The sequence below is a fragment of the Talpa occidentalis genome, unplaced genomic scaffold (genome assembly GCF_014898055.3).
Source record: "Talpa occidentalis isolate TD23 unplaced genomic scaffold, MPIMG_talOcc4v2.1 talOcc4.9, whole genome shotgun sequence".
In the NCBI taxonomy this organism is placed as follows: Eukaryota; Metazoa; Chordata; class Mammalia; order Eulipotyphla; family Talpidae; genus Talpa; species Talpa occidentalis.
The window spans coordinates 115295370-115312320 of NW_023605305.1; the positions used below are offsets into that span (position 1 = coordinate 115295370).

General features: G+C 46.5%; 1 protein-coding gene across 1 annotated transcript in view; it reads left to right on the forward strand.

Moving 5' to 3' along the window:
* The window catches only part of RPRD2 (regulation of nuclear pre-mRNA domain containing 2), a 60426-nt gene that overhangs the window by 17227 nt on the left and 26248 nt on the right, over window positions 1-16951 (forward strand). The window contains 1 exon segment of the mRNA XM_037501058.2: window positions 11298-11427. Coding sequence (XP_037356955.1) covers window positions 11298-11427 — 130 coding nt within the window.

Genomic DNA, 16951 nt, shown 5'->3' on the forward strand with positions numbered 1-16951 from the left:
TGGAAGAACTTTTTTAATTTCTTGGGGGTGTATAAAATGGTACATGTTATAAATATCTCTTTCTCCCCCACACATGCTCCTCCAGCTGCCTAGACTGCCTTACTCCAACTTCCTTTGCGTGGATAACTTTTACTTCACATTCATGTGTTAGAATGCTGTGAACCTCCCTAAGGTAAGGAAGAGCCCTACTCTCAGAAGTGGCTACCATCTCTTCCACCTAGTTTTTTTAATATGAGTTTCAATTTTTTTTTTAAATTTGGGTAACTCTAAGCCTCACTTTTAAGTGTGTTAATTCTGCCTGGTTTTGCTCATTTTTATAAGCAATTGTATAGACTTTCTGGGGCCAGTCAGGACATCCCCTCACCACAGTCAAATCCATAGCTCAGGGCCTCCCCAGTGGCGCAGTGGTGCAGTGGTTGAGCGGTGGGTTGCGAAGCTGCCCGCAGCCTCTGCAGCGCCAATTCGATCCCTGGCCACCGGGTGACGGTCCCACATGGTGCGCAGACCTCTCCTGCCGCCCGCTGCTCCCCTCAGCAGTGTACTTCGGTCCTTCTGCCTGCTCTGCTCCTGCTCTGGCTCTGGTGAATTCTCTCACCCTCCCGCGCTTCTGACTGTACCCAGTGCATGTATAAATAAATAAATAAATAAATCTTTTAAAAAGAAATCCACAGCTCAGCACTCATATGGCAATATTATTATTTATACTTTTTGAAGGACGGTATCAGGCTTCCTATGTCAGACAGGACTTGCTCATAGGACTGGAACACATATTATTTGTTGTCTTAGTTTTCTTCTGAAATTTTCTGGTTGTAAAATAAAACACTTAATGTTCTAAACATCCAGTCTTAATGTTTCAACATTGGATTTGACGTTTAAAAGTTAACTTGTGGGCCTCCCCGGTGGCGCAGCGGTTGAGCGCTGGGTTGCGAAGCTGCCAGCAGCCTCGGCAGCGCCGGTTCGATCCCCGGCTGCTCCCCGGCCACCGGAGGGTCCCACATGGCGCGCAGACCTCTCCTGCCGCCCGCTGCTCCCCTCAGCAGTGTACTTCGGTCCTTCTGCCTGCTCTGCTCCCTGCTCTAACTCTGGTGAATTCTCTCACCCTCCCGCGCTTCTGACTGTACCCAGTGCTTATATAAATAAATAAACAAATCTTAAAAAAAAAAAATCAGGATACTAACTTTAATGCAACCCAGGAAATTTAAAAATAAAATAAAATAAAAGTTAACTTGTGGGCCCAACAAATAGCCCTTTGCCCAGTCAGAAACAGAGCTGTTCAGGGGAGACGACTAGGACAGATGGTGTGGGATTTTTTAGCTGAGTGTAAGTGACGTGTAACATAGTTTCAGGTGTGGCACACAATGATCTGATGCTTGTCTATGTTGTGAAGTGATCACCACACTAAATCTGATTAACATCCATCACCATGTGGAGTCAAACAATTCTTTTTCCCTTGTGATGGGAGCTTTCACATTCCACCATGATACTGGATTATTAACTTTAGTCACCACGGCACACATTACATCCCTGGCTTACTCATTTTCTAACTGGGGAAGCTCATATCTTTTTTAAAAAAAGATTTATTTATGCATACAAGAACTCGGGTGTAGGCCAGAGGTGCGGGGTGGGATAGGGTGAGAGGACTCACCAGAGACACAGTGGCGAGCAGAACAGGCGGATCCACTGAAATCCACTGCTGAGGGGAGCAGCGGGAAGACGAGAGGTCTGCTGCACCACATGGACTAGCCCTCTTGCTAGGGATCGAACTCTGCAACAGCTTGACAGCACTGCGACTTAACTCCTGCGCCACCAGGGAGGCCCTGGAAGCTTATGTCTTTTGACCTCACGCATTTTGCCCACCTCCCACCCCCCGCCTCTGGCAACCAATCTGTTCTCTCCGTGAGTTTGGTTTTTTGTTTGTTTTTAGATTTGTACGTAATCAAAGAGATGGTACAGTATCTGCTGTTCTCTTCCTGACTGACTTCATTTAGCTTAATGCGCCAAAGGTCCGTTAAGTCCTGAATGGGAAGGTTAAATTTTAGAAATGACTGAATATCAGTCCATTGTTTGTGTGTGCACAGAAATGTTTTCTTTATCCATCCGTCATTGGATACTTATGTTGTTTCCGTATCTTGGTGGTTGTAAATAATGACATTATACAATGAATGTGTGTGTGTATATTATCTTTTCCAGTTAAGGTTTTCATTCTCTTTGGATGCTGAAAAAAAAATTTCTAGATCATATAATAGTTCTATTTTTAACTTTTTGAGGCTCCTCCATACTGTTTGCATAATGGCTGCCCCAGTTCACGTTTCTGTAATGGACAAAGGTTTCCTTTTGTCCACATCCTTGACAACATTTGTCATTTATCTTTTTTAGTGTTCTTAGAGGTATGAGGTGATCTCTCAGTGTGGTTGTGATTTGCATTTACCTGATGATTAAATATGTTGCGCATTTTCTCTTGTACCTGTTCACCATCTGCTTATCTTCTTTGGAAAAATGTATTTGGAGCCTCTGCCCATTTTTTAAATCAGTTTGGCTTTTTGTTATTGAGTTGTATGAATTTTTCATGTAATTTTGGATAATGTGAGTATTTTCTCCCACTCAGTAGGTCACCTTTTCATTTGTTGATGATTTTTTCCATTACTGTGCAAAGGCTTGTGAGTGTGATGTGGTCCACTTGCTTGCTTTTTGCTTTTGTTGCCTTTGGCTTTGGCATCAAGCCCAAAAATCATCACTGAGGTCATTATCAAGGGACTTATTACTTATGTTTTCCTCTAGGAGTTTTAAGGCTTCAGGTTTTATATTCAAGTCTATTTTGAGTTATTTTTTGTGCACTTGTAAGACAGTGCTGCAGTCTCATTCTTGTGCATGTGGCTGTCCAGTTTTCCCAGCATTGTTTATTGACGAGACTGTCCTTTTCACATTGTGTATTCTTGGCGTTTTTGTTTGGGTATTTTCTGGATTTTTCCATTATATTCCATTGATCTGTGTGTCTGTTTTTGTGCCAATACCATGCTAGTTTTGATTATTATTACTTTGTAGTGTAGTTTGGAATCAGGGCATGTTGTACTTCCAGTTTTGTCCTTTTGAAGATTGCTTTGGCTATTCATGGTTCTGTGCAAAATTTAGGATTATTTTATTTCTATGGGAAATGCGATTGGAATTTTGATAGGGAATACATGGAGTCTGTAGATTACTCTCGTTTGTATGGACATTTTAACTATTAATTCTTCCGATCCATGATCATGGAATAGCTGTGTATTTATGTTGTCTTTTATCAATGTCTTAGAGTTTTCACTGCACAGGTCTTTTGCCTCCTTGGTTAATTTACCTGTAGCTAATTTACTCTGTCTAATGGGATTGTAAATGGGATTTTCTTTTATTACAGAAATACAACAGATCATTGCATATGGATTTTTTGCCTAACAACTTTACTGAATTCATTTATTAGTTCATATTTTCTACATATATGTTATCTGCAAATAGTGGCACTTTTACCTCTTCCTTTCCAATTTGGATGCCTTTTACATTTCTTTCCTTTTTTTTTTTTTTAAATCTATTTATTTATGCATACAAGAGCTGGAATGTAGGCCAGAGGTGCCGGTCTGGGATGGGGGTGGGGGACGTTGTGTGAGAGGATTCCCCAGAGACAGAGTGGGGAGCAGAACAGACAGATCCACTGAAACAAACTGCTGAGGGGAGCAGCGGGGAGACAGGAGAGGTCTACTGTGCCCTGGCTGGGGATTGAACTCATGCTTCAGTGGCTGCAGATAGCTTCATAGTGCTGAGAGTTAACCCCTGCACCACCAGGGAGGCCCTACATTATTTCTTGACATATTGTTCTGGTTAGGACTTCCAGTACTATGTTGGATGAGAGTAGACATCCTTGTCTTGTTCCCAATCTTAAAGGAAAAACTGTCATTGATTGTGATACTGGCTGTGAGTTTGTTGTATGTGGCCTTTATTATGTTGACACTGTATACATTTTGTTGAGGTTTTTTTTTTTTTTCTTCATAAATGGATGTTGAATTTTGTATCAGATTCAGTAAAATGTAACAGGGCTGACTGGGCTGAGATGTAGAAAATAAGGGGGAGCAAGAGTCAGATTGACATACTTCATAATTTTTTCCCACTTTCGGTAGGCCTACCCTCTTCTGTTTGCTACATTGTCTTCATATTTGATTAATGAATGGCTCCCTTAATTTTGTGAATCAGATAAACCAGCTTCACAGTTAGCAGATATTTACACTCTAAAAACAGTGCATTCAAGATGGTGAAAAGCTCAGAAAGAAGGATGTGCATATGTCATATGGGCCGATTATTTTCTACATTTGGTATAGTAGTTATATTATCTTTATATTATATAGTGGACGCGTATAAAATCACTGATTTAGCTGGATTATGATGTGCTCCCTGGCTTTCATGTCCAACAGCTAGTACAGATGTGTTCGGCGCGGTCCTAGGTGCTCAGAATTCAAGCAACAGGTGGTTTGATTGGGGTCAGAAGGCAATGGAGTGTTGTCATTGGAATCTCTGTTTAATTTTTCAAATTTGCTATTTTTAAAATTCAAATTTGTACCACATTATAAAGACCTCTGTGTACTTCTGCTGCAATTCTGCAGACCCCGCGTGTGGTGGTGCATGCTCCCTCCCGGCCGCTCTCTGCACTCCCGCGCGCCTGCGCTTTCCTTCAGGACCAGTTGGGAATTTGATGCAGCCATGTCGCCCCCTTTACACGTCGTCGGTGACCGTGTAAAGGACATTGTCTTAAAAACAAGGACATTGTCTCTCTTTAGTATTAGTAAGTCTGGGCTGCCGTAACAAAACAGCACAAACCCTGTGACTTATGCAGAGGACTCTGTTTTTTCCTACACTTCTGGAGGGCGGAAAGCCTGTGGGGGGGGAAGCGAGAAATCTCTGGTGTCCCTTCTCCCAAGGACACCCCGTATGTAACTCTCCCCAATGAGGTCGCCTGGAGTTAGGACTCCTCCTTAGGAATTTTGAGGAGACACAGTTCGCACCATTGCAACAGTTGTGCCCCGACCGGGGCACAGCACTGACCCTTGCAGCAAGACCCAGGGTCATGTGTTGCCGTCAGCTGTTACTTTCTTCAGCCTGAGACAGTTTTTCAGTTTTCCCAGACCTGGGCCCATTTTGAGAACAGGACGGCACAGGACCAGAGTGGTGGTGCTCCCTCGCGCAGAGCCCCGTAGCTCCAGGGCGTGCCGGTCCAGTTCCCCTACGGACTTGCCCCCACTGCCTTGGTGGGGGCGCGTAACCAGCCCGGGCAGACCCTGCTCCGGTCCGCCTCAGGCGTTTCAAAGCAGGAGTGAAAGGTCCGCGCGGTGTCCGGGAAGAAAGTGTAAGAACGCCACGGGGATGTAAAAACGTTCAAGAAAGTTAAAGACTATGAACCAGTGACTTGTAAACTAGCTACAAATTTGTGTTTAGTTAAGTTTCCCTATTCCTGGATCTGGGCTACGCAGCTGTGAGCACAGGTGTCCCGGACCAGGTGCCCGCGTGCCCGCGCGCCCTGTGCAGGAGCCGTGGCCGTGGCCGTGCCCGCAGCGCACGCCTTGCCCGTGGTGAGGTGCTGGTGGCTGGTTTTGAGGGAAAGAGGCTGGAGGCCGGGTAACCCTTCTGTTTTGTGTTCAGCTTGGCCGCACTAGCTTATTAGCATCCATTAATGATTGTTTCTTCGTTTTTGCTGACACGGCTGCCTGCTGCTGGTGGTATAATCCCACCACGTCCCGCGCGGGGGCTGTCGGCATCTGGCTTAAGGATAAGGCAGGCTTCTCTCCTTTCCAATCGGTTTTTTCACTTCTTACGCTAGCGTGGATCCCTGTTGTCGGGGGGTTATGATCCTTTGCAGTTATTTATTTCATCGTTTAGCTTGTCCTGTCCGTGTACTGGGCCAGTGGGAGACCCTGGTAGATAATGCTTTTGTCCATCTGATACTGTTCTTTGATCACTTTTTTTTTTTTTTTTTTTTTTAAAGATTTATTTATTTATTTATACAAGCACTGGGCACAGTCAGAAGCGCGGGAGGGTGAGAGAATTCCCCAGAGCCAGAGCGGGGAGCAGAGCAGGCAGACTGACGAAATACACTGCTGAGGGGAGCAGCGGGCGGCAGGAGCGGTCTGTGCACCATGTGGGACCCTCGCCCGGCAGCCAGGGAACGAACTGGCGCTGCAGAGGCTGCGGGCAGCTTCACAACCCAGCGCTCAACCGCTGCGCCACCGGGGAGGCCCTCTTTGATCACTTTTTACCTTTCTGCTCCAAGTTGTTTCAGGCTCTTCTAGTACTTTCTGTCCTGGCCTGCAAGCAGCCATTTCTCCAACAAACACTGGTTCCCGCGAGCAGGCGCCGGTTTAGGTGTTGGGTATTGGAATATTGGTCCTCCTGGGCCCGTCTGCAGGCATCGAGGAAAGAGCCATGTGTCTCTCTCGCCGCGTGTGTTTTCCTCTGAGTTCCCAGCAAACCTCCCGGCACCATGGGGTGGTCACGGCTCCCTCTCCCCGTGTGTCTGCGGCGCGGCAGCGGGATGATGCCCACGCGAGCCGTGTGGAGTGCGGGAGCCGGAGGGCGTCGGGGCTGCCCAGCTTCTCCCTGGCAGAGCGGGACACGGCTTCCGAGGCGGGGAGGCCGGGGCGGGGCTGGGGGGCTGCCCGCGCGGGGCTCGGTGCCTGCCCCTCAAAGCAGCTGAGGCTGAGACGGAGGCGCTCGAGCGACCAGCGAGGCTGGAGGGGCCGTGATTCTAGGCTCTTCCCCGCGAGACCTGGGGTGCCGGCCCGCAGCCCTCTGGGCGCCCCTCCGGCTGCTTCCCTCCGCGGGGCGCTGCCATCCCGTCCTGTCACCGCGCTGGACCCGGCGTGGAGCCCCGGCCTTGGGCTCGGATCCCCCAGCTTCCCTGAGGCTCCCTGGTTGCTTCCTTCCCGTCCCACTCGTTCTTCTGTGTTAATTCTAACAATAAAATCACCTGCTTTTTCTAAAACACCTTCATGAAAAGCTTCCGTTGCTTCGGGAGCTGGCCGCAGGGGAGGGGACGTGGCCGCAGGGGGGGGACGTGGCCACAGGGGAGAGGGACGTGGCCGCAGGGGAGCGTGAAAGTTGCCGTCTCACTTCTTGGCCGGGACGGGTCGCGTTGGCCTGTTCTCGGCACTTTTCTTCCGGCCGGGCCTTCCTGGTCAGACTGAGCCAAACCCTGTGGAGTTAAATCCCCGCTTCACCACTTAGACTTGGCGTGTTTCCTGTCATTGCCTCTGTGGCGTGGAGGGGTCCGGAGCAGGCCTGGAGCGGGGCTGCTGAGGAGAACTTAGCGTTGCTGCGATGTTTAGAGCAAACGCGGCACGTGCAAAGTGCTATATATGTGTGTGTTACATAAATGTACTATTCTAGCCTGAATTCCTCTCCAGAACAAAAGACGCAGGTTTCACGCTCCAACCCAGCCCTCTGCGCCTGCCGTGTCCTTCCTGCCTACAGAAATGTAACTTCTTCTTTTTTTTTTTTTTTTTAAATAGAGGCATGTTTTTATTTATTTATTTATTATATTTGTTTGTTTTGTTCATACATGCACTGGGTACAGTCAGAAGCGCGGGAGGGCGAGAGAATTCACCAGAGCCAGAGCAGGGAGCAGAGCAGGCAGAAGGACCGAAGTACACTGCTGAGGGGAGCAGCGGGCGGCAGGAGAGGTCTGCGCACCATGTGGGATCCTCCTCCGGTGGCCGGGGAGCAGCCGGGGATCGAACCGGCGCCGCAGAGGCCGCGGGCAGCTTCGCAACCCAGCGCTCAACCGCTGCGCCACCGGGGAGGCCCAGAAATGTAACTTCTTAATCAGATATTTAACTGGCATGAACTGAGCACTTAACCAGACACTGAATTAATGATTGACATGCAGCAAACAAGACATTCCCACCCATCCGGGAGCTTACAGTCCCGGGCGCGTGGCCGGCTGTCTGCTGGCGCTGAGCCCCCTGCGTCTCAGGGTGTAGCTTGCGAAGTCAGGGGACGCTTCTTGGAAGAAGTGTCATGTCAAGGAGCGCTGAGGAAAGAAAAGGGTCAGCCTCTTGAAGTGGGTGGTCAGACAAGGAGAGAGGTGGGACTTGGTACAGTTACTAAATTGGAGCTTTAAGGGAGAAAAGTGGCTAAATCTGAGGCTCAACAGGTAAATGAGAGGGTGTGAAAAGCATTCAGGGCAGGCGTCAAGTTCCCACCTCCGCCAGGCATCGCCCAGCCTACCTGACCGAATTCTCTGACCTTCCATCAGGGAGGGTTTGCACAGGGTGAGAACAGAGCTGAAATGACTTGGAGTGATTTCTTTCCGAAAGAGGTAAAGATAAGATGGGGGTCAGAATCTCACACAAATTTAAAATTTCAGATTTTTTTCTTAAAGACTTGGTAGAAAACACTGAAGATGATTCAGTGTCATAGAAAAGGACAGTTCTGAGAGAGAAAGCAAGGCCCTTAGGAACTATCAGCAGAATTCGTGAAAGGTGGAACTTTGAATTTGACAAGGAAGAGATAAGCTGAAACAGAAGGTAGGATCCAGGTGAAGGTGTTTGGGCTTTTCCCCCTTAAGGAGTGGGTAGTCACTGACAGATTTGATATGAGAAATAATTAGATAATCTTTGCATATTAGAAGGTGAATTTGGCAACAGTGTAGAATAAATGCAAAGGGACCAAGTCTGGCGGTGCGGTGGTGGTGCAGGGCGGCCAGGACGAAGTCCAGCAAAGAGCAGTAGTAAGAAGAGAAGGAGAAATATCGACAAGTATTATTGGAGACGGAATTGACTGGTCTTGGAGATTGACTGAATGGTGGTGAGGGTCAGGTAGGAATGAGGAGAAGTCAAAGCGGATTGCTAACATTCTGGCTCGACCCAAGAGCTGTAACAGATGCAAGAGGAGGAAGGTTAATAAAATATTGAAAAGTCAAGCTCAAGGTACCTCTGAGAGTTTGAAGTGTCTCTGTGTATTGACCGATAAAGAGAAATCCAGATCTCCCTGGATCTGGGGGTCATTGATACATTGAAGTGACAGTAGTTAAAGACATGGAAACGGATGGCTTTCTGATAGCATTTCATTTTATGTGTGCTACATGCTTTACATACATTATTTCATTTAATTTTATATCGTGATCTTGTCATTTCACGAAGAAAGTGACATAGGAAGAGTTAGGTAATATATAAGACCCCAAAGCTAGTTAGCAACAGAGCCAGGAATGGAACAAACTGATTTAAAGCCTGAAATCTTAAAGACTGTGCTGGGGTGAAGAGAACAGAGCACTCAGGAGAGCCCCTGGGAGGGGCACGAACTCTCCTGGGTGGAACCGTTCTCTGGCCAGGCTTGCCTGTGCGCTTGGCAGGAAGCAAAGAGGCGGAGGGAGGCCAGAAGGGCTGTGGCAGAAGCTGAGGGGAGGGATTGCTGCAGCTGGTTATTCTGTGTTTCAAAAGCCGTAAAGAGGGGCCTCCCTGGTGGCACAAGGGGTTAAGATGCAACCTATGAAGCTGTCCGCAGCCTCTGCAGCACGAGTTTGATCCCCAGCCAGGTTGCTGCCCACATGGCACAGCAGGCCTCTCCTGTCTCCCCGCTGTTCCTCTCAGCAGTGTATTTCAGTCAATCTGCCTGTTCCCCATCTGTCTCTGGGGAATGCTCTCACCCCTCGCACCTCTGGCCTGTACCCCCGTTCTTGTATGCATAAATAAATCTTCAAAAGCAGTAAAAAATAACATTTTTTAAAAAACCATTTGATAATAAGTTGGGATTTAATCATAAGCTTGTAATTGCTGTTTGAGTGGAGTGATAGCCCCATAGATGAGGTAGCATAGTTTATAGGAAGCTCTCAGCGCAATAAATTACATATTGTAAGGTCAAAAGAAAAAGGTAGTTCCTATAATTATGGAGTTAGTAGGAGCTGAAGTGGATACAGTCAGTATAATGAAACTTTCAGATTCCCAGATCTGGAACGTCTTAACTGACTTGGGTAATTTGATCAAGCTGGATTTAAATATGAATACATTTTTGGTGAGGACATAATTCTCATCCAATGGTTTCTGCTCTCTCTGTGAAATAACATGGAAGCTTCTGAGTGAGCAGGAGTGTAGTAAGGCAATGGGCTTGGCGTGGCGTTGTTATGGCAAAGGACAGAGTATGCTGATTAAGATCATGTGGAAGGACAAGCTTTGAGGACGAGCTTTCTGTTGGAGACAGAATTTATATGGTTTCCATCCTCCTGGTGATGTGATTTTCCTTCACTAGAAGCCAGGAGTAGAAATACAGGTGCAGACATAGACACATTTAGCTAGATTGATCCAGCTCTTGGGTTTTGTTAGATGTATATGCTACCAGGGCTTAATTAGAGAGGGAGGAGAAAAAGAAAAGTTTTGATAAAAAGTGATTTGAACCATGGTCAAAGACTGGTATTGTTAGAGAAAGAATTTAAGTACTGAAAGAGATTGTGGTGATAGAGAAAATAAAGACCTGAGATCTTGAGGAAATTGAAGAACACATTACTGGGAATGAGAGGTTGTGATCAGAGGAGGGGGTTTTACAACGTGCCAAGAAGGGAGGGTTATTGAATTTGAAATCAAGAAATTGAGACTAGAGGGCCTCCCTGGTGGCGCAAGGGGTTAGGCTCTGCACTATGAAGCAGCCCGCAGCCTCTGCAGCACGAGTTCAGACCCTGGCCAGCCAGGGAGCAACCCACATGGTGAGGCAGACCTCTCCTGTCTCGCTTGCTGCTCCCCTCAGCAGTGCATTTCAGTCAGTCTGCCTGTTCTGCTCCCGGCTCACACAGAGCGCAAATGATACATTTCCCAAGACATTCATCTAGTGATTAAGTAGCCACAAGACCTCTCTTGGCAGAAGATGGGAGGATTCCAGCATAGCTGAGTGATCACTGGCCTGTGTGATGGAGAGTCTGTCTGCAGGAATAACGTAGAGCTGAGCCATTGGCTTACGGTCGCGTTCTGGTTGGATCCTAGAGTCCTCGCTCTTTCCGCTAGCCGTGGTGTGTTTACAACAAGTTGAGCTTCAAAGCTAAAAGTTTGAGTTGAGATTTTCAAAGATATGTACAAAGTGAAGTAGAAATCTGCTCAAAGAGCACTTGGAACAGACATGTCTTAAGTAATCAAGATTTTTAGGCTCTGGGTTCAGTAAGTTGGCCCATCTGTTCTGTCCGTCCATCCGTCTATCCTCCATGTAATAGCAGCTGTACCGTTTGACAACACCGTAGTTGAAGTAAGTTGAACTAGGTGTAAGTTGACTGATTTGACTTTATTTCTTGTCTTTTGCTGCCCCAGCTGCCTATCCCCACCGCCTGAACCTTTTCTACCTGGCCAATGACGTCATCCAGAACTGCAAGAGGAAAAACGCACTCATATTCCGCGAGTCGTTCGCTGATGTACTTCCTGAAGCAGCTGCTCTAGTGAAGTAAGTAAATTCTTCCTGCTCTTTAAGGTCTGAGGGCACAGAGAGAATCGTACTTAGAACATTTGCTGGCAAAAGAAATCCTGACGGAATTTAGGGATTTGGTGCTCTGAGATAACGCAAGGTAAGAAGAGCTTCTGGTGACATCTGGTTAGTTGTTGCTCAGTGAAGAAAATCTTCAAGCCACTTGGCAATTTGGATTTTGGCATTTCTCTCACTTTCTGACTTAATTGTCAGACCCACCTTTCTTCTGCCTTTATATCCTGTATCCCAGAGGCGTGTCTACCGGAGCATTTAACTTATTCAGACAACTGCTGTCTCTCTGTCTCTAGCTTTTGGCCACATCTTTACTTCCTGGGAATAACTGCTTCACTGATCCGGCATATGGCCATACTTAGTTCAAAATGTCTAAAGCAACACAGTACACCTTATGTTTATGTACAGCCCTCTTACTGCAATTGGTGTAGAAATGTTATAAGTTGAGAATTATACAAGTATTATTTGAAACTCACAATAACCAATTTGCAGGTAAGCAGATTGGATTTTATTATTCTTCTCTACAAAAGAGGAAAACTGAAGCCCAGAGCAGTTAAGATTGTTAACTTGTCGTCCTTGTCACCCGCTCTCCCGTGTCACATTAATAAGCCATTGCTCCCCACCTCACATGCCTTGATAGCAAATGCTTTTGAGTTTTTTCTTTCTGGAATATTTTTTTTTCTTGGGAAGCAACAGAACTTAGATGTTAAGAATGGAAAGTTTGGGCCTCCCCGATGGCGCAGCGGTTGAGCGCTGGGTTGCGAAGCTACCTGCAGCCTCTGTGGCGCCAGTTCAATCCCCAGCTGCTCCCCGGCCACCGGAGGAGGGTCCCACATGGCGCGCAGACCTCTCCTGCCGCCCGCTGCTCCCCTCAGCAGTGTACTTCTGCCTGCTCTGCTTCCCGCTCTGGCTCTGGTGAATTCTCTCACCCTCCTGCGCTTCTGACTGTACCCAGTGCATGTATGAACAAAAAAACAAACGAACAAACAAACAAATAAATAAATAAAACATGCCTCTATTTAAAAAAAAAAAAAAAGGAAAGTTTACAATCGAGTTGCTTAATACTCAAATCCTGGGTCTACCACTTGTTAGATTAGCTATTTAATTTTTCAGTTCTTCGGATTTCTTACTAGAAAATGAGAATAGTAGTAGCAGTTTGTATCTTAGGGTTGTTGTGAAGATTATAAAAGCTAATACGAGTATCAGGGATATAAAAGTACTACAAAAATTAATGAGCTGGGGGCCTCCCCTGGTTGTGCAGGTGGTTGAGGCAGCGCTGTGAAGCTGTCTGCAGCCTCTGTAGCACCAGTGCATCCCGGCCAGCTGGTGAGGGTCCCACATGGCACAGCTAGACCTCTCCTGTCTCTCCTGCTGCTCCCCTCAGCAGTGTATTTCGTCAGTATGCCTGTTCTGTTCCCCGCTCTCTCTGGTGAGTCCTCTTACCCTCCTGCGCATCTGGTCTGTACCCCAGTTCTTGTATAAATAAATAAATCTTAAAAAAAAATTAATGAGGGCCTCCCTGGTGGCACAGCAGTTGAGTGCTGGATTGCGAAGCTGCCGCAGCCTCTGCAGCACCAGTTCGATCCCCGGCCACCGGGCAAGGGTCCCACATGGCGTGCAGACCTCTCTTGCCGCCTGCTGCTCCCCTCAACAGTGTACTTCGTCAGTCTGCCTGTTCTGCTCCCCACTCTGGCTCTGGTGAATTCTCTCACCCTCCCGCGCTTCTCACTGTACCCAGTGCTTGTATAAATAAACCTTTAAAAAAAAAAAATTAATGAGCTGGGCCTCCCTGGTTGCCTAGGGGTTAAGTCTTAGCACTACCAGCTCTATCACTGCTACTGCCTGAGTTTGATCCCTGGCCAGGGAGCTGACCCACACACGCAGCAGACCTCGCCTGTCTCCCTGCTGCTCCCCTCTGCAGTGTATTTCGGTAGATCTGCCTGTTCTGCTCCCCACTGTGTCTCTGGTTAATCCTCTCTCTCTGTCTCTCTCTCTCTGTCTCTCTCTCTCTCACACACACACACGCACACACACACCCCCCACATCTCTGGCCTGTACCCTAGCTCTTGTAATCATAAATAAATAAATATTAAAAAAAAAATAAAAAGGAAACATACAAGAGGTGTCTAGAGCAATCAATTCATGAAGGAAGCCGTACAATGACTGCCGGGGGCTGTGGGACATGGAGGTTGCTGTTCAGGGGGTGTCAGTCTTAGCATGAACTCAGGCTGCAGCGTGCCCAATGTGAGATGCGTTCTGGAGATGGGGAGGCTGTGGCGGTGGAAAGAGTTCCTCAGGCTTGCCTGGGTTCTGATATAGACAGCTGAATGTGAGATTGTGATATTGTCATGGGTCTCCCTGCGGAAATTTGATATTATGGGACTACCCCCAATGCCTAGGACTTGACCTAAATCATGACCTCAGCTCCATCTCAGGCTGGCTGTGCTGTCCAGGTGGTTGCAGCTGGTGTTGGTGAATTTTGAAGACGGTAACTCCAAGGATGGACAGACCGGCAGGTGCATTGGTGTGAAACAACTAGCTATAGGTATTAACAAGACAGACTTTACTGAGCCACCCTGCAGCCAGAAGAAAGACAAGGAAATCAGCACCTACATTAAGAAAATTGGCCATAAGTAGCATTAGTGCCAATTTCTGCTTGGAATGGTGACAAAGCGCTGGAGCCAAGTACTAGTATCATCCCTGCCTCAAGGTCGGAAAGACATCTGTGAAGATGGCGCTATCGGTGGGCCACGCTGCTTGATATTCTGGGTTACACTCTGTCCCCCAGTTGTCCAGCTGACAAATTCTTATGTTTCTTCTGCTCCAGACGTCTACAAAATTATGGTTTTGGTATTATCCCCGCCAGCCCAGTAAAGCCTTATGTTCTCAGACCCTGTGTGGTATCACATTTGCACTCGGCAGGGACAGAGTGGAAGTAAAGTCTGTTGAAATGCCCCAGGTAGTTTTGAGTGCGGTTCTTCCTGGGAAGATGTGGGCTTCATTGTCAAGGATTTACCTGCAAAGGTGTTTATCATGGCTTAGGTAATTACCAGTCGGGAGCAGCCGCACAGCTGTGCTGACTCGTCCATAGCGTGAGATGAGTTCAGTGCACTGAGCTGGGAGCGTCAGTAACCGTTCTGGTAAGAAGCTGGAAGATGGCTCCATACTCTTGAAATAGTGCTGCGGTTCTTGGAAAGCTCATGCATGCTGTACTCTGCTCCTCTGGAATCTTCTGTTTCATTGTTCATGGCATGAAACTGAATGTTACTACTGGTGGCATCAAAGCAGTGGGCAAGGAGTTGGCAAGGTCTTCCGGTCTGCCCAGAAAGCTTAGCAGGCGAATATCCTCTTCCCCACCACCCCAGTCTCTCTCTTCCAGTCATCCACAATGAGTTGATAGGTATTTTCCTCCACCAACATGAAGAGTCATGTTAGCATTTGAGGTTATATGCTAATAAAATGTAATGCATGGAAATGCTCACGTGAAGCACCATTTTAAATACTGGAGACTCATGTCTTGCAGGAAGAGCATTTAGAATAGCTTGTGCATTTCAGTCTCAACGAGAGGTGGAAAAACAGCTCTTTGTTTCTGTTAAACATTTAAGTTTAATAGTAAAAGACTGATTAATCCTCTTAAAAAGAGTTTATTAGGGGCCTCCCCTGGTGGCGCAGGCAGTTGAGCACAGCACTATGAAGCTGTCCACAGCCTCTGCAGCGTGGGTTTAATTCCCGGCCAGCCAGGGAGATACCCACATGGCGCGGCAGACCTCTCCTGTCACGCCCACTGCTCCCCTCAGCAGTGCTTTCAGTCCATCTGCCTGTTCTGCTCCCCACTCTGTCTCTGGTGAATCCTCTCACCCTTCCGTGCCTCTGGCCTGTACCTCAGCTGTTGTATAAATAAATCTTAAAGAAAATAAAAAAAAAAGTTTTATTAAATTAAAATTATTACATATATAATAATAAAAGTTAAAGGACAATACAAAAGAAAAATGAAGGACTGGTTGACAATGTTGCATTGTAAGCCCGTCAGAAGGAAAGGAGAATGTTTTGTGACTTTTTTGTGTGTATGGTAGTTTTATGTTATACTTTTCAAAATCAGTACTTTTTTTTTTTTTAAGATTTATTTATTTATGCATACAAGAACTGGGATACAGGCCAAAGATGCAGGGGGTGAGAGGATTCACCAGAGACAGAGTGGTGAGAAGAACAGGCAGACTGATGAAATACACTGCTGAGGGGAGCAGCGGGAAGCTCCCTGGTTGGCCGGGGATTGAACTTGTGCTGCAGAGGCTGCGAATTGCTTCGTAGTGCGGTGCTTAACTCCTTGCGCCACCAGGGAGGCCTATCAGTACTTTTTAAATGTAAACAAACAGTGGGCCAAATATCTGTCAAAGAATTCGAGATCCAGGGCCTCCCTGGTGGCACAGGGGTTAAAATCTCGACAGCCACTGCTCTGTGAGTTTAATTCACAGCCAAGCAGGTGATCCACACAGCGCAGCAGACCTATCCTGTCTCGCCCGCTGCTCCCCTCAGCAGTGTGTTTCAGTAGATCTGCCTATTCTGCTCCCCACTCTGTCTCTGGTAAATCCTCTCACCTCCCACACCTCTGGCCTGCACCCCAGTTCTGGTATGCATAAATGAATAAACACAAATCTTTAAAAAAAAAAAAAAAGAATTTGAGACCTGTTAAAGCAAAGTTTAATGAGAAAAAGAAAATCCTGACCTAGATTCATAAGCAAGTTAAATAATTCCAATCTTGCACACATTCAGAGAAAAGAGAGAATGCTATTTGGCTCACCTTAATGGAACTAGCGTAACTTTGACTCCAAAACTTGACCAAGAGAGTATGGGAAAGGAAAATTATAGACAGATCGATCTTATTCATGATCATAGATATCAGGGGAACATAGCTCTGTGGGGCTGGTCACAGCGCTGGGAATGCGACTTCGCATTGGGAAGCAAATTCATACAATTCACTGTGCCAGTAAGTTAAAAGAGAAAAAATGCAGAAAAATCCATTCATTATAAAACAAGTCAGGAACAGAAAGGCGCTTCGCCAGTCTGGTAACACGTGTCCAAGAATAAAAACCTGCAGAAAACATGTCACCTAGGAGGAGGCAAGTGAGAACGGTGCCTGATGCCATGTTTCTGTTCAGCTTTGTAGTGACACTCTTAACCAGAGCATAAAGCAGGAAGAAAGAAAGATACACGAAAAAGAAAAAAAGTCGTTAATGTGATTTATACATGGAAAATCAAAAGCGTCTGCAAAATCTGCAAATGGATGATTGTGATTAATAAAGTTTAGCAAGGTTATAGGATTCGAATCAATACAGTAAAGTTATTATTTTTGCTAGAAACAAAGAAAATGAGGAACATTTAATTTAAATTCTTTGTAATGGAAGAAATAGATACAGCTGATTCTTGTTAATCTTAGTAATTATGAATAAAGTTCCCATGAACAATAAATTAACAAATACTGAATCATTGCTTC